The sequence below is a fragment of the Stenella coeruleoalba genome, assembly GCF_951394435.1.
Source record: "Stenella coeruleoalba genome assembly, chromosome: 8".
NCBI lineage: Eukaryota > Metazoa > Chordata > Mammalia > Artiodactyla > Delphinidae > Stenella > Stenella coeruleoalba.
The window spans coordinates 7,368,081-7,395,018 of NC_137154.1; the positions used below are offsets into that span (position 1 = coordinate 7,368,081).

General features: G+C 50.8%; 2 protein-coding genes across 4 annotated transcripts; both read right to left on the reverse strand.

The window, feature by feature from the left end:
- Positions 1-96: 96 nt before the first annotated feature.
- On the reverse strand, positions 97-8,433 carry SNX15 (sorting nexin 15). Of its 3 annotated transcripts, none has more exons than XM_079929953.1 (8): positions 8,257-8,433; positions 5,997-6,032; positions 5,657-5,777; positions 4,227-4,342; positions 3,956-4,124; positions 3,499-3,642; positions 1,022-1,279; positions 97-750 (listed from the first exon to the last, which is right to left on the reverse strand). In XM_079929953.1, the coding sequence occupies exons 1-8, from the start codon at positions 8,353-8,355 to the stop codon at positions 644-646; spliced, it is 1,050 nt and encodes a 349-aa protein (XP_079786079.1). In that variant the 5' UTR covers positions 8,356-8,433; the 3' UTR covers positions 97-643. The 3 variants fall into 3 exon arrangements, with proteins under 3 accessions (XP_079786079.1, XP_079786078.1, XP_079786080.1); XM_079929952.1 differs by having other exon boundaries at positions 3,499-3,669; XM_079929954.1 differs by lacking the exon at positions 1,022-1,279.
- Positions 8,434-12,614: 4,181 nt separating this feature from the next.
- Positions 12,615-19,667, reverse strand: ARL2 (ARF like GTPase 2). The gene is made up of 5 exons (XM_079929289.1): positions 18,940-19,667; positions 15,699-15,809; positions 15,441-15,603; positions 13,880-13,960; positions 12,615-13,048 (listed from the first exon to the last, which is right to left on the reverse strand). The coding sequence occupies exons 1-5, from the start codon at positions 19,002-19,004 to the stop codon at positions 12,914-12,916; spliced, it is 555 nt and encodes a 184-aa protein (XP_079785415.1). The 5' UTR covers positions 19,005-19,667; the 3' UTR covers positions 12,615-12,913.
- Between the last annotated feature and the right edge of the window lie 7,271 nt (positions 19,668-26,938).

The following is a 26,938-nucleotide window of genomic DNA, read 5'->3' on the forward strand; positions in this document are numbered from 1 at the left end:
TTCCCTGGAGACTCTAATCCCTATTTTCTAGATCAGGGGTCAGCAAACTTTTTCTGCAAAGGGCCAGAACAGTAAATGTTCTGGGATTTACAGGTCGTAACCAGTCAACTCTGCAACTATTCAACTCTGCTGGTGTAGTGAAAAAGCAACCATAGACAACACGTAAACAAACAAGCCTGGTTGTGTTCCAATAAACTTTTATTTTTTTAGATACTTACATTTCATGTAATTTTCACCTGCCACAGAATATTATTCTTTTGAATTTTTTCAACTATTAAAAAAAAGTAAAAACTCTTCTGGCTTGTGGGCCTTACAAAAAAAGGCAGTGGGCCATATTTGGGTGTGGGACATAGCCTGCAGACCCCGGTTCTAGATGGATAAACAAAGAGCCTAGGGACCAGAGCTGCTGCTCACATATCAAGATAGAGATAGGCAGGATCAGACTTGTGAGTCCCTGATTCCAAGGTGGCAGGTGTGGTCAGGGAGCTGAGAATTCATTCTTTGTCTCATTCTTGGTCCAGTTACACACAGAAATGGCCTCTGGAGTTACAAGACCAGAAGATCAGGCCAGGCACCAGGGAGAGGAGAAGAGGGTGGCTGGCAGTGCTGGAGCTAGAGTCCCGGGAAAGGGTCCTCTCCCGTCTCAGGGTGGGAGCTGGGACAGATGCAGGTGCAAGATTTCCTCTGCCCGCTTCAGGTACTCAGCCGCCTTCTTCTTCACACCCTCCCGGCGGGCAGGTGATGGGTCACCTGTGAAGACAGAATGGCTCAGCAGAGATACCTGGGTTCAGAACCCCTGGTCTAGCCCCTTACAGTTCAGAGCATCACCATGTGTCTTTCCCTGCTCCCTGGGAGGCAGATATCTTCTCCCCATTTTACAAATAAAACTGAGGCCACCCAAGGTTATACAATTGGCCAGTGAGGAGCAATTCTGATCCTTGACTTGTTTTTTACTTTCCTCTCTCTTCACTGCACCAGCCAGTACCCCAGGCCTGACCCTCCGCCCTCCAGTCCCGCTCACCAGAAACTCCCTGAAGCAGGATGTGCACACCATCCCGGTAACCCTGCAAAGCTGCAGGGTAGGCGCCTGCCTTCTCATCCCGTAGGGCCTGGGTGATGAGCTCTGTGGCTTCGCTCAGATAGGCAGGGGCGGGCCCTCCTTCCTCGTCCTCTTCCTCCGCCTGCCCTCCTGGCTCCCAGGGTTCCTGGTCCAGTCTTTCAGATTCTGCCTCCAATGCTGCCAGCTCACCCATGTGGGTAGGACTGGGGCCTACACCTTCTGCAATCAGATATGGAGGACTCAAGCCAGACTGGACCTTCTATTCCCAGGGCCTGCTGTCCATCCCCAGACCTCTCTTGCCCACCAACCTGTCCTGGGTTCTTCAGTGCCTGAGCAATCCAAAAGCCACTTGTACATAGCACACTAGCCATGATCTATTTGATTGGTGGAGTTCGTGTACTTTGGTGAAAACACCCTTACTTCCCTAATTCATTGTTTCCCTTTCCTTCTTTCTTTTTCTTTCTTTCTTTCCTCCTTTCTTTCTTTCTTTTGAGGTATAATTGATTTACAATATTATATAAGTTTCAGATGTACAGTGTAGCCTAATTCTTTCTTTAGGTACACATTAACATTAGCTTGCAAGCTCTGGGTCACTGGTTCTACTTCCGTCCTGACTACGCTTGACCTATAAATCCAAGAATTTCCTCCATAAAGTTTAACTGAAGGATGCTAGACCAACTATGCCAGGTCAAGGGCAGAAATGCTCCAAGCCTTGTAATCTTAGGATAATGGATCCAGAAAATCTCAAGGCTTTTTTAAGGTTTTACAATTTCAGTTGAGGCCCCCAAATGTGAAGACAGGGGGTGGTAGGTATTCGCACATTCCAGACAGAAGGGCTCTCATATCCTCTAGGACTGGCAAAGAGATGGTTAAAGATGCCCTCCATAGCTTACACAAAAGAAGGCTAGAGATTCGGTGAATCTTTGATGAAAGGGCCTTTGAAGGGAAGGTGCAGGACTGGGAACCACCGCTGCACACCACCGGCCTGGAGAGGGAAGGGTGGGCCTCTCTCCAACCCTATCCAAGGGATCCCATGTGGAGACCAGGGGCCTCTTACAGGAAGGGGAGGTGACATCTCACTTCCCAGTTGGACTACAGCCCTCCCTGTGTTGCTAATGGAGCAGAAGACGGAAGAGTTCTTGGGATGCCCTAGTACTTGAGTTCAAGAGCCTGGTGTATGTGCTGAAAAGAGAGAGACGAGCGCCGGCTCCTCGCCTGGAGAATTCCGACAGTGAAAGGCTGGCTGGAGGTGCCCACAAAGAGGGGCAAGGGTAGAAGGCAGCATCTGAGTGAAGTGCACTTCCAGGCCTGGTGTGGGCAAGGGTTTAGGAGTTTGTCCGTGGGCCAAGGGAATGTCTCATGGGAGCTGCCTTTGAGGAGTCTTGACAGGCTCCTGCCCAAGCATCTGGGCACTGGGTACCCCAGGAGGTTTGGCTGGGGCAAGGCAGAGTATCTGGATGCCCGCCCACCTGTGGCCGGTTCATCAGCCATGGTGACACCACTCTTGCCTTTCCCCTCCAGTCCCTTCTTTCCCTTCCCCAGCCCTGGGAGCGGGGCAGGGGGATAAGAAGAACAAGAAGAGTAAAAGGACAGTCCTCACACCCTTGTCACCATGGCCAAGGGCAGTCAGGCCTGAGCTGGCGGGGACGTGGATGGGAGAAAAGTGGATGGGAGACTGAGGTCCTGATTTGGATCGGACCTCAGAAAGCTAAGGGCCTACCCAAGAGGTCACCAAGGGAAGCCAAAAAATGGGCTTAAAAAGACTGCTGCGGAATCCAGAATGAAACTGCTGCGTGATGATCCGGAAGTGCAGTCAGCCACTTCAATACCCCAGTTTCAGTAACAGCATAAACTTGGAGAATTTTAAAACGGAAAGACCCCGTGTCTCAGAGCCTGGGATGGTCAAGTCCCTGATCTGACAAGGAGCTCAGGACCAGGGCCTCCATGGGGGGCCTTCCATCTCTGGTGCCGTCACATGTCAGTGGCTGCTCCAGGGGCCTCCTCTGCTGTCCTCTGAACCCAGACCTCCCCTCCCTTGACCAGCAGGGCCTCTTGGCAGAAGATCTACAGCCAGACCCCAAGCTAGCCAGGAAACCCCACCTCGGGCTTCCAGCAAAGGAACTGAAATCCTCCCGGGGCACGGTGACATCCTGCTGGTTCCACAGCTTTCTCAGGGAGAAGATGCCATGGTGGGAAGTGGCTCACTTCCTCCGTAGTTGCTCACTGTACAGGACCGTCCAGCTCGCCAGCATGGGGGAAGGTCACTGCTTCTAATTCTCACCAAGGCTGCCTTTCGCCCACAGGGGCCGCCTTTCTCAGATTTACACGGGCAAGGCGAGGCCAGCCACTGGCTGTGCCCGCCTCTGCCTCCCTGCCCCTAAGGACCTCCTGCCCAGCTACCGCCCTCGCCCCACCCCTCACTTGTCCCAACTTGTTACCTTCCTTGGAGAAGGGGTCAAAGAGGGCAAGCTCAGCCTCGGTGAGGGGGCCTCGGCCGGGGGAACTGGACGCCTCCTCGGTGCTCCCACAGTTAAAGAGGAGATCCAGGGCCTCCTGGGCAGGGCTGGATGGCAGGGGGTCCACTGAGGAATAGATCATTGGGGACATGCCTGCTTTTATTATTTCCCAGCTTTCAAAATGTAATTACCCTCTCACTGTATCCTTTCAGCAACCACAGGCATACATAAGCCCGTTCTTAGGGTCTGTGCCCATTTTACAGATTAAGAAGCTAAAGCCCAGAGAGGGAAAATGACCTGTGCAGAGTTCCTCAGCAGGATGGTGGTAGAGGAGCTGGGAAACACCCCAGGCTTTTCACTGAGGAGGGAGTGGTCCCCACCCCCCATATACACATGCTCTGGGCCCTCCAGCCCTGGCTCCTTCTCCCACCCCATGTACCTGGCACCTCCAACTCCTCGAGGCCCCTCCTCTCTGCAGGGAGCGGCTGGGGCAACCAGGGCTCATGAGGCTGCACCCGGGGTTCGTCAGGGGGCGGTGTGGGGATCAGAGGGGGTGGCAGGATATGCACGTCTCTGGACATCGCGGAGGGCCGTGTCACCTCCCCACCCTTCAGGAGAGAAAGACCAGCCACGGGGAGTCACAGGGTGCACCCTGGTGGGCAGGTAAGCTTCCCAGGTGCGGAGGACGGGGGAAGAGCAGGTACACATACCCGGAAGAACTCCTTGAGTTGGGGGCTGTTGTTGAGTGCGGGGATGTGCACAGTAAAGCGAAGCAAGTCCTCGGCCCCCTTTCGCCGCTCCTCGATCACCGAGGCTTCAAACCGGCCTGCACCCGCCAGGACAAGGGGCAGGGAGAGAACAGTGACCCACAAGGGCTTCTGGCCCCCAGGCCACTTTTCCTGGTTCTGAGGAGCCCACTGCCCCCCTCCCCATTCTCCTAGGAATCTTCCTTGGCTCTGCCTGGGGTGAGGGTCTTGCAAGGAGGGACCAACCTCCCTATTCATCCATTTACCAGATGTTTGTTGAACACCTACTATGTGCTAGGTTCAGAAGGTGAATGAGAGAAAAGCAAGGTCTCTGCCCTCATGCATATCACATCCTAGACAGGGGGAAGCAGGCAACCAACAGGAAACAGATAATTACAGGTGGTTTTGATGTATTAGGGAGGAAAGTAAGACTTAGGGGAGCTGACTCACCCAAGGTCACACAGCAAGTAGCCCCATTTTTACAGTTTCACTGTTCTGGTCTAGGTATCATGTAGGGTTATTTAACTCTGGGCTAGTTATCATGCTGTCAGGGTGGGGAACCTGCTGTACTTCGCATTACCTGGCATAATCTACCAGGAACGAGCTTTCACCTTGCTACAAAAGAACATGTCCTCTGAGTCTAGAGATACACGTAACAAGGAATATGAGCCTCACGTATAATTTACGATTTTCTAGAAGCCACCTTTTTTCTTTTTTTTGGCCGTGCTGCACCAGCTTGTGGGATCTTAGTTCCCCGAGCAGGGCTCAAACCCGGGACCACAGCAGTGTAAGTGCCAAGTCCTACCCACTGGACCACCAGGGAATTCCCGAGAAGCCACATTTTACAAAAGTAAAAAGAAACAGGTTAATTTTAATTATACACTCTATTTAACCCAGTATATCCAAAATATTCTCATTTGAACATGTAATCAATATGTAAATTACTGAGATAGTTTACATTCTTTTCTCAGTGTGTATTCGATCAGACAGCACATCTCAGTTCAGATTAGCCACGTCTCTGGGGCTCCTCAACCACAGGTGGTCCGTGGCTGCTATTTCTGGACAAGCACAGGTCTAGAGGAAACACTGGCTTGTGGCTTGGAGTTCAGGTCCTGCCACTTACAGGTCAAGCCCCTTCATCTCCCTGAGCCTCAGTTTCCTCATCTTGAAAATGGGGCTAATGAGAACAGGAATGTTAAAGGGCTCAACACACAATAAGGGGAGAGCAATTTCCCCATCTGTCAAATGAGGCCATCTCTAAGGGCCCTTCCAGCTGTCTGAAACACGTCTTTGCCAGGAGTTTCTGGGTCCCTCTATCCAGCCCTCACCAGCAGGGGTCCCCTTTGCTCAATGCCCTCTCCATCTTTGGCCTGAAAGCTGGGATCAAGACTCACCAAACACCTGGGCGCGGGGGAAGGCAGGGAACTCCTCCAGGCGGCGGAAGAGGTTGCGGTGGGTATAGGCCAGGTCTCCATGCAGCTTTCGAAAGTCACTGTACCGCTTCCAGACCACCACCTAAGAGGGACACGTGACTCGACAGGGCTGAACAACAGTAGGAAGTGGCCTTCCCCACCCCCAGCCTGGCCCCACGCTGTGTGTGCATTAGGGCACAGCACCCCCTCCTCCCAGGGCCAGCGAGGAAGGGGGGCTGGTCTCCTGGCAGAGTTACCCCCATCCCTTTACTGTTTCCAGATCTGGAATTACGAAATGGTCCCTTCCTCCCAGGAGGCTCACCTCTTTGACATCCTCCGGGTCCCTCTTTGAGATGAACTGAGGAAGAAAGTTAAGAACCAGTGAGACCAGAGATTGACATCGCAGACACCCCATCACCCTGTAAAATCGGGGCCACCTCCTAGCCACCTTCAAAGGGGCAGAGCGCTTTGGCCAGTGGTATCAAGGTGTCCTGGCTTTAAGGCTTTGAGTGTAACTTTTAGCAGTTTTTCTACCATGCACCTTAGTTTCTTCATCTGTCAAATTGTTACCGGTCCTTGGACTCTTTAATCAACAGAAATTGATGAGGCCAGCTGAGAAATTCAGGCACGGCTTCATTGGGACCTAAGGCTTTACTGGTTTGGCATGGAAAACAAGTAACATGTGCCCTTATCCGCTGTCTCCAAGGAGGGTTGACTGTTTCCTTAAATGGGGTGAGGGCAGGGGCAGATCTGTGGGTTGGGCTGGAGGGGCGGCTTAGGTGGTCTGCCCACCCCCTTGGTGGTGCTGTGTGCGGGGACCATGCGCAGTACCCTGCTTCTGCTCCAGGCACCTCAGAAGTGGCAACTGGTTTGTGGTCTTTTTGTATCTTATTGTTCATAACTGCCTAGGCTTTGCAGGCATACAGTTATTTTTAGCCCCTTATAGTTTCTTTGTTTTTTCTGTTTGTCTAGGTGTAAGTGCAAGCACTCCAGTAAAGGGCCCCAGGTCCCTAAAGGTCCATCTAGAGGACTCCATTCTCAGCCCAACTTTTATCTCAGGTCCTTCAAAGGGCCAAGTCCCTGCATCTTCTTCTGAAAACAAAGAACCCCAAGTTCTCTAAAGAATGAGGTTCTGTCCCAGGAGCCACTTCTCCCTCAAAGGAGGAAGCCTGTGTGTGTGAACACTCCCAGACACAGAAGAAACCCTCACTGGGGTTGTGACCCAGAAAGAGCAGACTGGTGTCTTAGGTGGAAAAAAAGACTCCATTTTCATTATGTTACGTTCATAATAATAATAAAAAAAAAATCCTACAGTTTGAAGTAACTTTGACAGTTTTCAAAACATCTGTTCATTATCCTAGACCCCAGGGAGGCAGACATGATTCACATGCCCATTTAAAAGATGAGGAAGTAGAGGCTCAGAGAGGGGACATGACCTGTGGAGGGACTGCTAGCAATGAAACCCTGGACTTTGCTTTTCACAACAGACTTGCCTAAAATATTTTGGATAAAAGAAACTATATTTAAAAAACATTGAGGAGGACTTCCCTGGTGGCACAGTGGTTAAGAATCCGCCTGCCAATGCAGGGGCCACGGGTTCGATCCCTGGCCCGGATAGATCCCACATGCCACGGAGCAACTAAGTCCGTGCGCCACAACTACTGAAGCCTGTGCACCTAGAGCCCGTGCTCTGCAACAAGAGAAGCCACCACAATGAGAAGCCCGCGCACAGCAACGAAGAGTAACCCCCGCTCACCACAACTGGAGAAAGCCCGCGCACAGCAACAAAGACCCAACGCAGCCAAAAATAAAAATAAATAAATTTCTAAATCACTTTGGAAGTCTCTACATTTTTGCTCCACTTTAATAGTCATTAATGCACCAGTTTAATATTTGCCTACTTCAAAATTGTAAAAGTACAAAAATTTTACAGTGAAAAATCTTCCCTAGGCAGTTCTTGTATATCATTCTACAGATATTGTTATACTGTTTGTTTTTAATTCTTTTCATGATTTCCTCCGTCTTTATATATGCTTATAACGTTGTTACTGCTTCATACATCAACTTCAGTCTTTATCTATTGACTTCCTGCTGTGTGAAGAGGCTTACTCCTTAATTTCTTTTGACCTGTATGAATTTTTAGTCATACACAAAGCATTATTTTTTTAAAAATTAAAAGTAATTCAACTCCTTAAAGGGCTTTTATATAAATATCAAACAAACCAATAGATAAAACTTACTCCAAGAGATTGGAGAACTAACCAGTATTTGAGTTGAGCCAGAGTTTTCATGTTAACTTAAAAGAAATTCACAGCCTCACGGATAGATGTCACGCGTTGCGCGTGGTCACCCACACCCCAGTCTGGGAACGGCTGTCACGCCCTTTTAAAAAGGCACCGCCCTCCTATGGCCCCGCCCCTTGATGGCTAAAGAAGTAAACTAAGGCCCTACCGGCACCTCCCCTTAAAGGGGAAATCCATATCTGTCGTCTAACATGGGAGCTTACAGCAGCGTCTTGCCTTAACGTAAAACACGGCCCCCCCTTGTTAAAAGGGCAAAGTCCCCGCTGGGCCCCACTTCACCTGAGCCGTCACTTTGTACTCTGTGTAGCCCTTTGGGTGGGTCCGGGGGTCGGAGACTGTGTAGTGCCGCAGGAAGTCGTCCTTCGCCTGGCGGGACATGGCAATCGAGCTGGAGCAGAGCTGACCGCCGGCCTCCGCCTCCTCCACGCCGCCCCCGCCCCTGCCCCTCCAGGTCAGTCTCCGCCAGCCACAGCCTCTCCCGGGCCTGCGCCCTTCGTCCTCGGGCCCAGGGAGCTGGTCGCAAGTGACAGTGCAATTCTCGGCCAGGGCGCTTGGCCAAGGGAGCGTCTAAAAAGTCCTCGGTTGTTGGTAAAGCAGGAACTAAGTGATTTGAGAATAAGGATTGGGGAGGTTGGATCAACTCAGGTCTGCTTAGAGATAAGCCCACCCCATGCGATCGTAAACCCTCATCACATATCTCCAAATGACTTCTCCTTTGCTTCCCAATTCCCTTCTTTCATCCATCCACCCAACTTTTATTGTGTTCAGTATGTGCCAGAAATTGCCAAGTCATTCCCCTGTCTCCTTCCCGAGGATTCACTAAATTCACGTTTTCTGGAAAGGTGGGGGGAGCAAAAAGAACTCCAGAGAAGCACAATGGCGTCATGGGTTCTGAAGTCACATGTCTTACTAGCTGCAAAAGATTCCCTTAACTACTCGAGCCTCAGTTTGTCATCTCTAGAATGGGGATGTTTATAATAGAATCTACTGCAGTGGATATTTCTTTTTCCTTTGTTGGTCTGTCCAGCGTTCACCCCTGCCTCTTTCTGTTAGCACCATAGCACCAGATCTTTAGAGGTAGTTCGCTAGTATGTGCAGCCCTCCAGCCTCTTAGTCCAGAATCCGAAGATGCCCGCCCCTTTCCTTGCTCCAGGTCCCAAGTGGGGGTGGGGGATTCCCTCCTGAAGCCTTGAATCTTGAGTGAGGGACAGAGGGCACAGTGCCTGGCAAGGGGACTAAGTTGTTCCTTGAGTACAGTGCTGGCTGTGGGTTTGGCTGCCCAGCCTTTGGAGCACTCTGTTTTCTAAGCCTGGATGTCCGACCTCCATCGAGATGCCATGAGTTCCCAGTATCCTTCCGAGAGAGGCTTTTTCTGCTAAAGACAGTAATCTGTGTCTGGGCAAACCATCCAGGACCCTGACTGATACTGCTGAAACCGAGTGGGGCCTGGGCACAGAGGCCTCCTTTTGTCCACCATTTCTTTTAGGCAAGACTCCAGCCTCCATGACCTTTCCTGAGTTCCAAAGGGCGGATTTGAACAGTTGCTCATCAAGGGAGGAGCAGCCAAGAAACCACCTGAGGCGAGATTAAAGGGACCAGAGAAGCTCACCCAGATTGAGATGACCACCTGAGATTAGCCTGCTTACGCCCTTATCTTGTCAGAGACCCCACCTTTTCTTTTTTGTTGTTGTTAAATTTATTTTATTTTTTATTTTTGGCTGCATTGGGTCTTTGTTGCTGTGCGCGGGCTTCTCATTGCAGTGGCTTCTCTTACTGCAGAGCACGGGGCACAGGCTTCAGTAGTTGTGGCACACGGGCTTAGCTGCTCTGCGGCATGTGGGATCTGCCCGGGCCAGGGCTCGAACCCATGCCCCCTGCATTGGCAGGCGGATTCTTAACCATGGCGCCACCAGGGAAGCCCAGAGACCCCACCTTTGAACCACTGTTTTAAAACCCTCCATCAAATCCTCTGGGGTCGGGGCACATAGTTTTTCGAGACAGAAGACCGATGTGTTCCCCTTTGCCTGGCAAAGCAATAAAGCTATCCTTTTCTACTTCATCCAAAACTCTGTCTCCGGGATTTGGTTCGGCACTGGTGTACAGAGAGGCCGAGCTTTTGGTAACACCACCACCACCAGGTTTCGAAGCTTGAATGCAGTACCATGGGTGAAGCGCTCATGGCTACTCTTGTTACTGGACCTCAGATGAGGGGGCGCTGTAACTGCAGAAAGAAACACAAAGCAAACTCTCAAATCAGACTCCTGGGAGCATGCAAAGAGGGGAGTACATGCAGGAGGTGTTTGGGATGGAGTGGTGTCCCCTCCCACAGCCCACACCAGGGCTCCTCTGGAGACCCCTTTAGACATCCGCTCCTGGTCTTCAGAGTTCTCTCAGCAGGGCTGTGGCTCCAAGTTCCCTTCTTGCCCATCATTCCCTCCCTTCCCTTGCCCAGATGAGTGAGTCAACCCAGATCAGTGGATGGCTGAGTTCACATTGATTGGATCCTACTGGTTCAAATAATGATAATTATAGCTGACATACAGTGCTTATGACACACAAGGAACCCACCCATTTGGTCCTCCTCCCAACCCTAGGAGGTAGGTGACACTATCTTTAACCCAAATGGGGAAACTGAGGCACCGACAGGTTAAGCAACTTGCTCAGCGTCAATCAGTGAGTGGCAGAGCCAGGGTTTGGCTCTGGAGACTGGGTGTCCACTCACCGCAGGGATGGAACCTTGGGGACCACAGTGCCAGTCTTGCACAGAGGACAGGGCAAGAGGTTCTACATTTCTACACTGAAGGACAGTTTATGTTCTAAGGTTGTCCACCCAACATCCATTTCCCTTCTTCCACGAGGGATCCCAGTGGCAGTCTACGAGTAAGTCAGTATCTCTTCCTCGCCTTTCCCTTGGGAAAACTGACCTTCCCTCATAAACACATTAGGTTCCCTCTATCTGGCACTTGAATTTCAAGCAGAGAAACAAAGCCAGAATACAATGGACTATTACTCAGCCATAAAAAGGAATGAAATTGAGTCATTTGTAGAGACATGGATGGACCTCAAGACTGTCATACAGAGTGAAGTAAGTCAGAAAGAGAAAAACAAGTATCATATATTAACGCATATATGTGGAATCTAGAGAAATGGTACAGATGAACCAGTTTGCAAGGCAGAAATAGAGACCCAGACATAGAGAACAAACGTATGGACACAAGGGGGAAAAGGGTGGGGATGAATTGGAAGATTGCGACTGACATATATACACTAATATGTATAAAATAGATTAACTACTGAGAACCTGCTGCATAGCACAGGGAACTCTCCTCAATGCTCTGTGACCTACATGGGAAGGAAATCCAAGAAAGAGGGGATATGTGTATACATATAGCTGACTCACTTTGCTGTACAGCAGAAACTAACACAACATTGAAAAGCAACTATACCCGAATTAAAAAAAAAAAAAGAAAAAGAAAACAGGTTAGTAGGGTGTAGTGGCTAAGCATGCTGGGTCCAAATCCCAGCTCCCCTGCTTCCTAGCTGGGTGGCTTTGAGTAAGTCCCGTAAACTTCTGGAGGCTCAGTTCTTATACAGATGGGGACACTAAGAGTCTGTCCTGCTTGGGGCTGTTCTTCAATGTGACGGCAAGTGAGACTGCTTCAAACCGAACCCTACAGAGTAAGGCCCCGCTGGTAGGACCACAGCAGAGGGCCCTGTGAAAACATCCGTCTATCTTGCCACCTGGATGGAGGCCCTGGCATCCCCGCCCCGCACCAGTTCCCATTCTTTCCCAGCTTCAGAGAGTGCCCTTTAGCCTTCAGGGAAGGCCCCTTCCCAGCTCCGCTCTTGGTGAGCTAACCTGGCTTGATGTCCACATCCTTCACCGGAGACCTTACCCCTCTGTGCTTCCCAAGAGCCCTTGCTCTGCTTTCTTTTTTTCTTCCTGTAATTATCTCTACTTGAACCAATGCTGCCTCACAGGGCTGTGCAGGTTGTCTACTGCACATGGGTTCCTGGCTGCAGTGGGAAGTTGGGAGCTGAAATTCAGCCCACGTTGCAGTCAATAAGCTGCGAGCCCTGATGTGGCGGTGCATTCCTTTTTCTAATTCATACCCCCTGATGGTAGCAGTTGCTCTAGTAAACTTTCCTCCCATCCTCTCACCAGAAAACTTCTACTCATCCTTCACTCTCAGCTTTTTTAAAAAATTAATTAATTAATTTAGTTGCGTCATGTCTTAGTTGCAACCGGGGGGCTCCTTAGTTGCAGCAGGCAGTCTCCTTAGTTGCGGCTCACAGGCTCCTTAGTTGCAGCATGCACGTGGGATCTAGTTCCTGGACCAGGGATAGAACCCAGGCCCCCTGCATTGGGAGCGTGGAGTCTTAACCACTGCGCCACCCAGGGAAGTCCCAACTCTCAGCTTTCATGTCACCACCTCTGGGAAGTCCACCTGGACCCTTCCAAATGCAATTACACAGCGCTGTCCTGTGCTTCTATAATTCTTTGCCATCCCTTTGACACAGCGACAGTTAACCCTCTGACTGAAATCATCTGTCCCTTTCTGTCCCCCACTGGACTGTGGGTTCTAGGCAGTCTCTAGAGCTGTTGAATCAACAAATGACTCAGCCAGGAATGGGAGCGAGGAACAATTTATTCTCACAGCTGAGCGAATGGCAAGGCTCACAGCCTCGGTAGCAGCAGAGGCAGGCCCTCCCAGCCCCAGCCCTCTCCTCTTGGTACAGCAGCTGCAAGCAGGCCGGGTCAGGAGCCAGGGTGACAGCCAGGGCAGCAGCCCTCCTGCCATGGGAACTGGCTGGCCACAGCGCAGCAGTCAGCAGCAGTAGCAGCAGGTTACAGGGTGGGCAGGGGGTGTTAGCTGGCCTGGCTGACTCCCATCCCCCCACGGATGGTGCCTGGTGAGGGCCTGCTGGGAGCGCCTCAGTCAGCCATGAAGATGCGGCTGGAGATGTCATCCAGGAGCCAGTCGATGCCGGGCAGCAGGTTTTCCCCAGTGACAGCGCTGCAGCCCTGGATGCACCAGTGGTGGCTACGGATGGAGTCCAGCTCCAGGGCCTGGGAGGGTAGAAGGTGATGGTGGGCCCCAGTAACCACAGGCCCTGCCCACCCTCAGCCCCTGCCCTCTGCTGGCCCAGGGGAAATGCATGCCTCCCTCAAGGGCCTGCTTTGGGAAGCCTCCCTTGACCCCTGGTGAAGATGTCAGGGCCCCAGGGCACCCAGGCTCTCTGTACACCGCCACGCCAGTACTACCCCTTAGTAATGAGATGGCAACAAGGGCTTCCGACATTGTGCTATGGGCCCTACAACAGCCCCATAAGCCAGGGATGTGTTGGCCATTTTACTGAGGAGGAAACCTCAGAAAGGTTAAGCAACCTGTGTAAGGTCACACAGCTAGTAAGTGGCAGAACCTAGATTCTAACCCCACTCTTTCTCATTCTGGTGTTCAAGCCCTAGAATAGGAGTTAAGATGCAACCTGGGGTTACACAGGCCTGTGTTTAAATCCTGGCTTCTCTGCTTACTGGCTGTGTGACCTTGGGTGAGTTACCTAACCTCTCTAAGCCTGCTTCACCATCTGTAGAATGATTATAATAGTTCCTACCTCATGAGGTTGCTTTGAGAATTGAATCAGTTAACCTATGCAAAGGGCCTGGCACATAGAAAGCACCCACTGCTTGTTGGCTACTGTTATCCTGTGGAATAATCTATTTGCAGGTCTGCCTTCCCCCAGGTTGTGGGGCACAACTATATCCTATTAATCACTGAATCTCCAGTATCCCAAATAGGTCCAGCCACACAGGAGGGGCTAATAAATGTTTTTTAAATAAATTAACAAAGAAATGCGTGCCCCTTTTCCTCCGTGAGCCTGCGTCAAGGCCTGGACTCACCTCACGGATATCATTAGAGGACAGTGCTCCGGGCAGGTCCTGCTTGTTGGCAAAGATGAGGAGGGTCGCTCCAGCCAGGCGCTGGGGAAGAGAAACAGAGGGGGTCAAGGGGGTGCAGGCTCAGAGGGCAGCCTGGCCCCTGCACGAATCACCCAGAGCACCTGGGGTCAGAGATCAACCTGGAAGCTCAGGGCAAGGTCCCGCGGTAGTTGCGAAGGCACAAGCGGGGTGGGTAGTGTGGAGACGGCCTTCGTGCCCAGCCATTTATGGGGTGGAGGGGGCCCTGGGCTGGGCTGAGACCCTGGTTCCAGCCCAATCACCAGCCCAGTGGGCACTTCTCTCCTCCATGCCTCACATTCCTCTTCCATAAATGGGGAGGGGGTGATGGGTAAGATGCTCCCCAGTTCTAGACTGCTCCGATCTGATGACCTGACATGCACAAGGAATGCGACTGTCCCAGAGGCTATGGAACAGGCTATTTCTGTTGGAAATGACCTTTCCCTCTTCCAAGTTCATGTAGCCCTCTAGCTGTCCCACTACCCTGACAGGCCTCACTCTCTGCCTGTGATTCCAGTTATTTCCATATATGTGTTTGTGACTGGGAGTTCCTCCATGTGGATGGTGGATCTGGCCCTTAAAAAGGGCCATGACATGCCAGCCCAGGGCTGAGCATTCAACAGCCAGGGTCTCACTGGACCTGCTCGACACCCCTGTTTATGCCAGTTGTCCCTCCATAATTATTAACAGCTCTCTTTTACTCTCAAAAGTGTCCTGGTTTTCAACTAAATGAAGTGTAGTAACCTGGCTCAAACCCTGGAACAGAGAAAGGACATTAGTGGAAAAACTGGTGAAATCCAAATAAAACCTGGAGTTCAGTTAATAGTAACTTACCAATGTTAAGTTCTTAGTTTTGCCATTTGTATGGCAGTTCTGTAAGATGTTCACATTAAGAGAAGCGAGGTGAAAGGTATATGGGGTATCTTTTTACTATCATTGTAACTTTTCTGTAGATCTAAAATTTTATTTAAAGAAGAGCATTTTGGCCCAGACAATAAATTTTAAGATCGCCATAATTATAATGCCCATCTGAGAGATGAGGCAGTGGAGATTCAGAGAAGTTAAGTGCCTTGCCTGAGGTCACACAGCGAAGAGTCCGACTGCTGAGCCAGGTTCCACTGCTTCCCAAAGCTTCACACACTGGCCTCAAGTCATCCTCCCTGAAGCCCAATTCAAGGTGCAGAAACTGAAGCTCAGGGTGGTGAAGCAGTGACATCGCAGGGATGTAAACTAATGTCTCCATCCACAGAGTGTCCTGCTCAAGGCACCGTGGGCCTCCCTAGACCAGGTGTACAGGTTGTCTCTGCCTCCACAAGGGTGCTGGACACGTGGTGAGGGCTCAGTGAAGGAACAGACCCCACCTGAGGTGTCCCTCTGGGTTCACGGCCCCCTCAGGGAATCTGCTGAGGAAGGCGTGCACACATCCACATATGCGCACAAAGTATTGGGGCCCGGACACGGGGGAAAGCCCCGCTTCCCCTGCTCAGCCAGGCCTCCTGCCCACCTCCTCCACCAACAGGTTCTGGAGCTCCCGCTGGCAGTCCTGCATGCGCTGGCGGTCGGCGCTGTCCACCACCCAGATGAGGCCGTCGGTGCTCTCAAAGTAGTTCCGCCAGTAGGACCGCAGGGACTTCTGGCCGCCCACATCCCAGATGTTCAGCTTGAATCTGGACAGGGAGGGGGTGGCTGGAGGTCAGCCTGGCCCCTCGCCTGCCCTCCCTGCCCTGCTCTGGGCGGGCCCCCCCTCGGGGACCCCGCTCACCCTCGGTGCTCCAGGGTCTTGATGTTGAAGCCCAGCGTCGGGGAGATGGTGTCGATGTCTTCCCCATTGAACTTCTTGAGGATGGTTGTTTTGCCAGCATTGTCCAGGCCACTGGGGTGTGCCAGGTTAAGGAGAAGTCCCCATGCTCTGCAGCCTGGTGACATCGTCACAGTGCCCCTCTCTTGGGGGACAAATCATTTCCCACCACATATCAAAATAAGCTGAATACATGCCAGACCCACACGATACATGTGAAAGTGTCAAGAAATACCTTATCATCTTCTGACCAGAGGCTCCTTAATTCATCCCACGACATATACTGGCGGCCTGCTCTGAGCCAGAACACCTCTGGTGCTGCGGGCGGCCTGGAGCCACAGTCCCCACCTTGTGCAGCTTACAGTCTAGGGCGGGACAGTGGCACGGGGCACACAAGTGAGAAGGAAGGTGCTGTCAGAGCCCGGTGAGTGTCAGCGCAGTGAAGAGGCTTTCGGAGAGGGCCATCAGGAGCCTCCTTTAGCTCAGCACCAGGGAAGGCCTCTCTGACCGTCTCGAGCTGAGGCCCAAACTGCAAGAAGCCAGCTTTTTGAAGGACTGGGGGAAGAGCGTTCTAGGCAGAGGGAATAACAAAACAAAGTATGTGGGGGCAGCCACCCTTGCCTTTTCTGCTTTTCGAATATTCCAAACCCTTTGCTGCTGAGCATGCACACAAATGGGTAAGTTCAGCAGCAGGAGAGAACCACCCTCCTCTTTCCTTCGAACACTTAAGGGGGCCTGCAGCTGGGAGCGGGCGGGAGGACCTCTCCGGAGACCCAGCCGTAGTCCCTGATAATTGGCGGCTGATCGTCCCCCCTCACCCGCCGCAGCTCCAGCATCCATGCTTCCTTCTCCACTGGATGCTTCCGTCAGCTGACAAGAAGCAAACAACACCCTCTCTGTTTTTTTTGTTTTTTGCGCGGCATGTGGGATCTTCCCGGACCGGGGTACGAACCCGTGTCCCCTGCATCGGCAGGCGGATTCTCAACCACTGCGCCACCAGGGAAGCCCCAACACCCTCTCTTGATCCCTCTCCCCCTGACTTTTTCCTTTATTTCCTTCCCTTTATAGCAAATCTCAGAACTGTTGTCCATACTCACCCTCTCCAATTTCTATCCTCCTTCTCTTTCTGGAAACCGTTAGACTTTTGCTCCCACTGCTTCCCCGAAACTGCTCTGGCCAAGGTCAGTCCTTAGAGACGCCATGTTGTTCTCAGCTGGCTGGGCAGTCCTCAGCCTTCTTCCCCCTGCTCAATGAGCAGCGCTGACAGAGCCCAGCCCCGCCCCCCACTCCGGGCCACGCCCTTGCCTGGGTCTCCCCTGGCCTACCTGGTCCTTCCTCCTCATCTCCCTGACCTCTAGATCTGAGCAGCCTAGGTTCTCTTCCCTGTCCACACTCCCTCCCTCAGTGATCTCATCCAGGATCACGGCTTCAAATACCATCTTTATGCTGATGACTCCCAAATTCACACGTCCCACCCAGCTGCTCCCCTGGACGTTGGTCCCTATATCCAGCTGCCTAGATGACGTTTCTAGGTTGTCTCAGAGGCATCTCACATGGCGCAAGCTGAGCTCTCATCCTCCCCCCGGAATGTGTTCCCCACACCCTTCTACCTCTCAGCAAGTGGCTCCTCATTCTTCTAATTGCTCAGGCCAGAAACCTAGGAGTCACACTTGACTTTACACTCCTTCTCACACTCATGTCCAATCCAGCAGCAATTCCTACTGGCCTACTATCAAGACGTCCCTCAACTTCCATTACCTCACTGCTTCCATCGTGATCCAAGCTCCCATAGTATCTCACCTGTGTTACTTGCAGTGGCCTAACTAGTCTCAGATCTCACCTCCTCTCTGCACTTCTCATTTAAGGAAAAGTCCCCGACTGTATGGCACAGGGAACACTACTCAGTATTCTGTAATAACCTTTATGGGAAAAGAATCTGAAAAAGAATGGACATATGTAAACGTATAACTGAGTCACTCTGCTGTACACCTGCAACAAACACAATATTGTAAATCAACTATACTCCAATATAAAATGAAAATTAAATAAATTAAAAGAAGAAAAACAAGGAAAAGTCCAGAACCAAAAGGTCCCACGTGAGGTGGCTCTTCCATCTGACCTCCTTGACAGTCCTTTGAACACACCAGCTAAGTTCCTCCTTGGAGACCCTTACACTTGCTGTTCCCTTTGTTTAAATAATTTTCCCCAGGTATCTACATGGTTCATCCCTCACCTCCCTGTCTTTATTCAACTGTTATTTTCTCAGTGTGGCCTTCTTTGACCACCTTATTTAAGCTGCATTATTCTCCGTTCATGCTATGCATTTTACTCATTTTGTTAAGGTCTTTCTCCCCTCAGCATTACTTAGAATGTCCGTGAAGTTCCGGTTTTTTTGTTTTGCTGTTTTACCCCAGCCCCCAGGACAGTGCCTAGCACACAGTAGGCGCTCAATAAATGTTTACTGCATGAGTGAATTCTCTGTGCCTTTCTCAGAGTTCTTCAAAACAGACATGATGTACATTTTAAGTTATCTGCGCACAGAAATGTCTTCTCTCTTCTAGGGGTGCCCCCGGGCCTGGCACAGAGGAGGGCGAACGAGTGCAGATGACTGCTAACGAGACTCAAGGTCAGCGGGGCCCTCGGGCCTGCAAGCCGTCAGCCGCTGGGACACCGACTGGCCGTGAAGCAGTAAGGAGACGCACGGTTGGACCCACGGGCTGAACAACCCGCGGACTGCACACCCACTTCTCCCAGGAGTGAAGGGCGGGGCCCACACGCCCCCGGGATTCCGACCTTGAGGGCGGGGCCGAGGCCGGGCACCTTCCGACAGGGAGAGGAGGCGCCCAGAGCCCGAGAGGACAGCGGCTCCACGCTCGGGCCAGACCGACGGGTGGTAACGTTCGAGTCACCTCCGGGCCCCACCTCCCCCTACACTGGGACATCTGGTCCGGCCGCTGCGCCTTTACGCCCACACCTTTGGCCTTAGGAACGAAGCCTCCCGACCCCCCCGCGCCCCGAGCCGGTGGTACGGCCTCCTCCCGGCCACCCGCCAAAAGCTTTGGTAGGGCCCACGAGCGTGACGCACAAAGGGCAGTTGGTATGGGCCGGCCGGCAGCACATCCCGCAGCCGGTAGGGGGCGCCTGGCACCGCCCACCCGGCGGGGGCCCCCTGCTACCCTCGCGGCTCCGGCATCGGGGAGGATACAGCATGAGCAGTCGCAGCTCCCGCTCTTTCTGCTTCATCTTCTTCAGAATGGTCAGAAGCCCCATGTCCCAGTAGCCCCTTACCGGCCGCCGTTTCTTCGTAATCCCGGGACCCCTTTCCCTGCTCCTATTGGCTATCACGCCCACAGACAGCACAGCCTATTGGTGGGCTCCGCGCTTAGTCCCGCCCTCGTTCCCACGTGACTGTGAAGCTGCCTGGCTTTGCTGCGACGGAAGGTCCCTCTAGCGGCGCTGGCGGATTCTGCGCGGCCACCTGCGTTAACCCTTAGCATCCCGAGGGCTTGGGTGACTAGAGCATCGCCATTCTTTCCTTTCCAGGATCCCAGGCTCGGCTGGGAACGGAAACCTGAAATTCCTGGGTTGTATCTTGGCTGCATATAGGGAGTAGGAGTTCTGACTTAGGAGCCAGAACCAAGAGCCCCAAGGATGTTGACGTCACCCTGCGGCCACTGTGAGGCTCAGTTCCCCGGAAGCATGGTCCATATCCTGCTCATCTTGGGACTCGACATCATCCCAAATCTACCAGTTACAGGGCTTCCCTACTTTTCCTGGCTCCTGAAATCGTAGAGGGTAGCCCGGGGATTCTCCACCCAGGGTGAAAATGGCCTTTAGGGCCCCTTTGGAAATGTGTGGAGGCGTCATTGGATTGTACCGATTACAAGGTAGAGTCCCTGTCGTTTAGAGGTCAGGGGAAAGACTTGCACAAAGAATTGTCCCGCCCAAGATGCTCATTGTTTCGTTATTGAGAAGCATAATTTTCATTTTGCCGATAAGAAAATTGAAGCTCACATGGTGCTTAGCGTGATTGACATAGTGACTGACATACAGTAGGTGCTCAGTAAATATTTGTGGTTGAATGAATGACTGCAAGCGTTTGGTTCTTAACCTTAGCGCTCAAGTCCAGAAAAAGTGAGGAAGCCGAGGCCGAGGACTAGACAGATTGTAAACACAGAAGGGTGAGCCTTATTGTCTTTTCTTGAGCCCTTCCCCTAGGCCACCACAGGGTAAATGTGAGTAGGCAGCAGAGTGGGCTCTTTCTAATGCTTGGGAAAGAACAGTGAGGCATCAGATGAAGATAATGGCTAACTTCTGTGTCATTTTGTAAAGCATTCACGTTTTCTACTTTATCCTCCCCGCAACCCTGAGAGGTTTATTTCCTTTTTGTAGATGTGATAGTGGAGTCCCCAGAGTTTAAGGAGCTTGGGCAACAATTTAAACTCGGGTCTGGTCAACAGGAAAGGGCACTGTTTTTCTGGGTCCCTCCATGGTGTTTGTCTAGAGAGGGAGAGGTCTGGAGTGAGCTGGAGCTCCCCATCTTGCAGAAGAAGGTTGTAGACAGATGAGGGCTGGACAGAAGCGGGTGCCTGGCTGGGCCCCTTCCATCAGCACCATTTGCTCTCCACCAAGCGCACACAAGGGAAGAAAGTGAGCGGAACTCCTCTTCAAAGCCTTTGAGACACAACTAAGATCACAATGTGTTGCCATCCTGCCTCCATGAGTCTATGCTACAGAATTTCTAGCACCAGCACGTAGACCTTTATGACAAGGAAGTTCACTTTGGCATGGTTTGGAACAGCAAGAAATTGGAAAAAATCTAAGTGCCTTCACCAGGGATCAGTTACCTAAGCCGGGGTACCCCTGTGTGGTGGGTTCCATGAAGCCTTTGAGAAAGGTGAAGTACCTGCGTGGAAAGCTGTCCATGCCATATTAAGTGAAAAACAAACCCGAATTTCAAACCCATTTTAACATTTAAAATAACAATAACCCCCTAAACAATGTTTTCTCACACTATGGGATACAGCCCATTAAGTATATTGTGAAATTATTTTAGTGTCACAAGTTGAAATGTATGAAATTGCCCATATTTGACCATTTTGACAACAAAGATATCAGTTTCGTATAGCTCAACCTAGTAGCATTAGCAAAAATTAAGTAGAATGAACAGAGCAGAAAACATTGCTGCCGGTGCCCCCTTGAAGAGCAGGTAAGTGGTGTTTGTTGAAACATTTGTTTCAGATACTTATATGGATATATGTACACACTGAGTCACAGTCCCAAAAGTTTTAAAATTGCTGCAGTTCAGCTGTTGACTCTGGAGCAGTTTTGAGGGAAACTTAAAATTGTTACCATAAGCACTTCTGGATTGTTTTACTTCACTACTACTACTGGCATGGAAATCCTTAAATGTCAGGCTTTAAAGCCCTGTCCTGTCCAAGCTCTTAGTATAGCTTCCCAGGGGTTAGAGTAGGATTGCAGTGGACACCAATTTGAAAAACAACCTCATAGCTTGGTGAAACATTAGGAGACCAGGGGGTAACTGTATTGAACTTTTGAATAATGATTGCCAGGAGCTAGAAGTCAAGGGTAGGGGAGTGAAGGTGGAGGGGCTTTTAAGGACTGATGTAGGGGCCTCATGACAGTATTTTCATTTGCCTCATGGAAAGGTGGAAAGGGTGCTCCTGAGGAAATAAAATCTTTGGGGAATACCTTTGGAAGAAAACTGGGAAAGAAGATCTCTAGAGCTGTAGTTATATATAACTGTGAATATATATATATATTCACAGGAAATAATCATGAGATTAAAATACCCAAATCCTAACAGCTGTGAAACAGGCGTTTGAAAGGAGAGTTTCTTGGGGCTAAGTAAGTGGATTATAACTTGAGGGTAGAGTTCTAGATGCCTTTTAAAAGGGCAAATTTACCCAATGTCTGGGGAGGAAATTTTGGCTTTATGGTTTTAATTTTAAGAGGTGTAGCCTTTTTGATCCAGACAGTCCATATATCACCTTTATAATCATAAAAGAAACTTTATTTGCTACTCAGAAACAACAAGAACAACAAAAAGCCAGGGGAAAAGACGCTGCTTAAGTATAATTGTTGATCATGAAGCATTAGCAAGAAGTCTATCTAAGTATTTTATTTATTTATTTGTATATATAAATATTTAATATAAATATATATTTAAATGTATATTATTTATATTTATATAAATATATATTATTATATATATTAATATATTATATATATTATTTATATTTATATATTTATATATAAATAATATAAATATTTTTATATATTTATATTTATATATTTATATATATTATTTATATTTATATATAATATATAATATTTATATATTATAATATATATTTAATATAATATAAATATAAATATTTAATGCTCTAGATGAATTTCCTATTTGATTCTTTTAAACTGTAATGTTTATGTGAGGTGGTTTAAAATCAACTTACAGTTTTGATAAGAGGAATCCTGTTTTTCTCTCTGTTGAAACACATCTGTGATGCAAGTTTTATTTTGGGGACCACATGCATATGACAGAGTCACCAACCAGCACTTGATGGCAGCATACCCAAGTGTAGCTTTCGTCCTACTAATGAGTAAACAACTGGAGGCTTGAATGTACATCCTAATCACTGAACCAGCAACTGCCTACAGACGACAGTTCTACCCTGGCCTGCTCCTGTACTCCACCCCTTATCTGTCTATAAGCCTTAAGTATCCAAGGGCCAACCTGTCCCCAGTGCATGTGTACAACGTGCAGGCCACAGCAGAACGCCTCAGATGGCAAGTCAGAGTGTTGGAGCATCCTCATTCTAGGTCTCAGCCCAGCTGCCTCTTGTGGGAGACAGAGGAGGTATCCTCTTCAACGTCCAGATGACGCAGTGAGCTGTTATACCCCTGTCATCCTCCTCAGGGCACGTGACATCCTCAGGCCTTTCCAGAACCTTAGGAGTGATTAAGGATATGACAACCTGAGCTATTCCAACAACCACGTCCACGGCCACCTGACCTGTGCCTTGGCATCCCCAAGAGTAAGGCTGTGCCAGCAGCTTCGTGTCTCTGCAAGGCCTGGCCTGGTGAATGGGGCTGGGGGGAGGGAGTAGTTGCTGTGCCTTCACTCAGCAACCTGAGAGGCAGGTACCACACTTACCTCCACTCGACAGGTGAGCCAGGGGCTCCACTCACCCAGATTGCTGCCGTAGCCTCTCCACCCGTTTCCCTGTTCCTCCTCCCCAAGGCGGAGGGACCTTTTAACCTCTGGTCACATCATGTCTGGCCTCTGCTCAAAGCCCTCCACTGGAGACTTCCCTGGTGGTCCAGTGGGTAAGACTCCACGCTTGCAATGCAGAGGGCCTGGGTTCGATCCCTGGTCGGAGAACAAGATGCCGCACGCACACCGCAACTAAGAGTCTGCGTGCTGCAACTGAGTCTACATGCCGCAACTAAGACTGGGTGTAGCCTAAATAAATAAATATTAAAAAAAAAAAAAGCCCTCCACTGTCTGCTGGGTGGGTACTCCCCGTATCTTTACGTGTTAGAGCCCAAGGGCTTCAGTGGCCTACCAGGCCCTGCGTGAGTGGTCCCATGGCTCTGTGCCCCATCACCTGTCCCTCCCCTGCTTGCCAGTTCTCCAGCTGGCTCTGTGCCCCATCGCCTGTCCCTCCCCTGCTTACCAGTTCTCCAGCTGGCCAGTGCATTAGGGGCCAGCGCCCTTAACCCATACCTCCCTGTCACCTCCCTCTTTTCAATTTTTTGCTCAAATGTCCAATGTCTCAAAAAATTTTTTTATTCAGATGTCACAGTAAGGCCCAGCCTGACCGCCCTATTTAGGTCTGAAACTGCTCAATCCCCTACCCACATTCCCCAAATCCTTTATTTTGCTCTATATTCCCCCATGACAGTTAAGGTCTTCTACCAGCCTATATAATTCCCTTAATTTATTACATTTATTCTCCCCCACCCCTCCGTCCCCTCTAGAATGGAAGCACCATGAGGGCAGAGAGTTGGATCTTTTTTTTTTTTTAAAGCTGTCTCGCAGCACCTAGAACAAGGCCCGCCACATAGTAGATGCTCAATAAATATCCATTAAGTAAAAGGAATGGAGCAGAGGGTTCATTAACTGCTTTCTAGCTACTCACCCAACCAGAAAGCAGCAGAACCTCATCAGCCTTGTTCCTAACCACCAGGCTTCTCAGGCCTGGCCCCCACTGTCTCCTGTGAGATCCCACAGAGGGTAACTCCTAGACCAGGCCCAAACCGAGGAGGGCATCTCATAGACAGCCCTCCTGCACATGTCCAGAGTGGGAGCTGGGGCCTGGAGTGGAAGGCAGGGAAGCGCCAGGTCTCCTGTGCCCACATGTCCACCCTCAGTTCAGTGGTCAGCCCCTGGCTCGGTAAAATGCCCACTCTGTTCTTTCAAATGGCACAACCGCCCTCAGCCGTGGAGGTGTCCACCTCCCAAGAGGCCTCAGGCTAATCCCAACCTCCAGCCGCAGAAAAGGGGCCTTCCGAGGTCAGTTGTCACTTTCCTTCATTTTCCATAGAGGAAATTGAGCCCCAGAGAGGGCACAAGGCTGCCTGAGGCCTTGCACTTGGTAGCACCTGACTGCAGGTGAACCCAGTTCTCCTGGGACAACTTCCTAGCCGCCTTCTGGCTGGGGCCCCCTCCCGGCTTCAGGAACCCTGGCCCAGGACCCGTGGGAGACCCCATCCTCAATGGTGCTTCAGTGAAGTTCAGCAGTCCTGCCCCCTCTGACCCACGGCAGGTTTCTGCCACAGGTGCGAATGCTCCCCGCCCTTCTGAGGGTGCCCTGTGTCCCTGTTATTTCCACTCCAGAGCTGGGAGACGTTAGCTGGCTCGGCGAGGAGTAAGATGGGAAGAGCGCACCGGAGCTGCAACAGAACCCCGTCTGCTTGGCTCTGCCTCCTCCCCGCCCGGGGCCAAGTACCTTCCTCTCACTGAGCCTGTTTCCCCAGCTATAAAGCGAGGAGAGTGGACGACAATGTCTAGAATCTTCTGACCATGACCGACGGCCAGTCCCCCTTGCCAGAGCTCTCAGCACCCTTGGTACAAGTCCCGGGCTGGTCGGCCAAGGCAAGCCCTCTCTTGTCTGTGCTTGTGAGTCACTGGCCACACGGGGTTGGGCTTTATCCCCCATCCCACCCCAGCCCTCCAGGCTCTTGCTCGTGACCCTGGCTGGCCACTTCCCCAAACCGGCCTCTGAGTGAGGCCTTCCTGTCTCTCAGCGCTCTTGTGGGAACCGACACAGAAGCTAAGAAGGGAGAGAGCTGTTTGAGGAATGGAAAGGCTCCCTCCAGCGCCGGGGTGATTGTCCTTTCTCTCCAGTGTCCAGGATCTCAGCAGGGTGCCCGGCATGGACTTCTCCACCATCCAAAGTGGACAGTGGGAATGTGACATCACAAGGGAGGTACAGCCAGGGACACTGGGACAAGAAGGAGCTCCCTGGTGACTGCTTTCCATGCATGGTTTCAGTTATCATGACAGCCTATTATACAGACAAGGAAACTGAGGCCCAGAGAAACCAAGGGCCCTGTCCAAGATCACATGGTTAAAAGAGGCAGAGCAGGGATTTGAACTCAAGCCTGTTTGGGACTTGGACCACCGGGGAAAATCCACGTGCTGTGGTCACTGCTGTCACATCCCACGAAACCCTGGGAGGCTCGCTGACTCTTCAGTGCTCAGTTGTTTATAATTTATAGTCCCTGCCCTCTTCCAGAAGTTTAAGTCGGCTTCCCAGAAAGATGTGTACGTTCAAGGAGTAGCAGAGAATCAGAAGCACAAGGCTTTGGAGGCAGCAGGGGGCCCAGCAGGACTGGGGGGTGGGAACGTGCGCCAGCTCCCACCTAGGACTGGGCGGTGATGGCGTCATAGAGCCCCTGTGAAGTCACCCAGTTCCTGGGAGGCCCAGCTATTGGCAGATTCCAGCTTTAATGAGAGCCCCCAAGGTCAAGGTGCTGTGCTGAAGTGAAGGTCAATCCTTTCCTCCCTATGCCCTGGGTTGTCCCCACGATGTCACTGCCCCAGTCCTTGCCCAGCATTCAGTTCATCTGGAGTCATCCCCTTAGCAAGCCTTTCCTTTCCCACTTATGGGTCCCTGTGAAACAATAAAAAGAGAGAGGGCTGGGCTCGGTGTCAGAGACAAGTGGGGATTGAGTCCATCCCACCTGGGGATGTGACCTGGCCAAGGGATGTACCGCTGAGCGGCAGCTTCCTCATATCTGAACCTGAACCAAGGTGGTGGTGTCAGCCCAGCATTCGTTCCCCCTTCTCCTGCCAACAGCACCCCAGTACCCTCTGGAAGTTTCCCCTCCCTCACCCCCAGTCCCTTTCGCCTTATCTCCTGGCCACAGTGACTGATGTCAGGAATAGCCACAGGACTAAAGCCAGACCAAGCAGAGCCAGGTCTGGGACCTTTGTTGGAAGTATTGGGAAAGTGGCAGGGGATGGAGGGATGCGCCCTCCTGGGGCAGCTAAGCTGGTGTGTCAGGTGGCCAGCTTACCACCTTGAGCCGGACCTGCCTGAGGATGTATCCAGCCGGGGGAGAGCAGATAGGGTGAGACAATGACTGCTGATGACATTGCTTGGGCATCATGATCTAGCCCACCTGAAGCTGTTATACTCGAGACTTGTCAGTAACTTAAGCTTAGTTAGATCATTTAGGAAGCTAAGGATCCAGAGATAACTAATTTCCCATCTCTTATTGAGACTCCTTTGTAAGCATGAGAAATTTTTAGCAGATTTCATCAAATATTAAGTGCTGCTTCTTACATATGAACACAGTCATTAACCCTCTTTTCATCAAATGTATTTCATTAGAAAAAAAACTCATCCCTGTTTTTGAATTCTGCCGTTTTTTCTTAGAAGAATAATAATAAAATACAAGCCTGCTGTATGTGAGCAAAAAATTCATCAGTCGTTTATTAAGTGCGTTTGTTAAAAGTTTAACAGATGATTATGGGACTTACTGTGTGCCAAGCACAGTTCTAAGCCCTTTACATATATTACTTCATTAAATACTTATATTATTACAGTGAGGCATAAAGAGGTTAAATGACTTGCTCAAGATCAAGTTCCAGGCCCTGGGATCAAGCCCCTCCCCCCATTCTTCAATGTCCTTCCCAAAGAGCTCTTTCTCTGCAAAGCCTTTTCTGATCT

Excerpts from the sequence above, each read along its gene's own strand:
- SNX15 (XM_079929952.1), bottom strand. The coding sequence starts at position 8,355 with ATGTCCCGCCAGGCGAAGGACGACTTCCTGCGGCACTACACAGTCTCC. Across the intron at positions 6,033-8,256 it reads AGTACAAAGTGACGGCTCAG|TTCATCTCAAAGAGGGACCC; the intron begins GTGAAGTGGGGC and ends TTTCTTCCTCAG. Across the intron at positions 1,280-3,498 it reads TGACCCCTTCTCCAAGGAAG|AAGGTGTAGGCCCCAGTCCT; the intron begins GTAACAAGTTGG and ends ATCTGATTGCAG.
- ARL2 (XM_079929289.1), bottom strand. The coding sequence starts at position 19,004 with ATGGGGCTTCTGACCATTCTGAAGAAGATGAAGCAGAAAGAGCGGGAG. Across the intron at positions 15,604-15,698 it reads AAGACCCTGGAGCACCGAGG|ATTCAAGCTGAACATCTGGG; the intron begins GTGAGCGGGGTC and ends CTCCCTGTCCAG. Across the intron at positions 13,049-13,879 it reads CCTCTAATGATATCCGTGAG|GCCCTGGAGCTGGACTCCAT; the intron begins GTGAGTCCAGGC and ends CTACCCTCCCAG.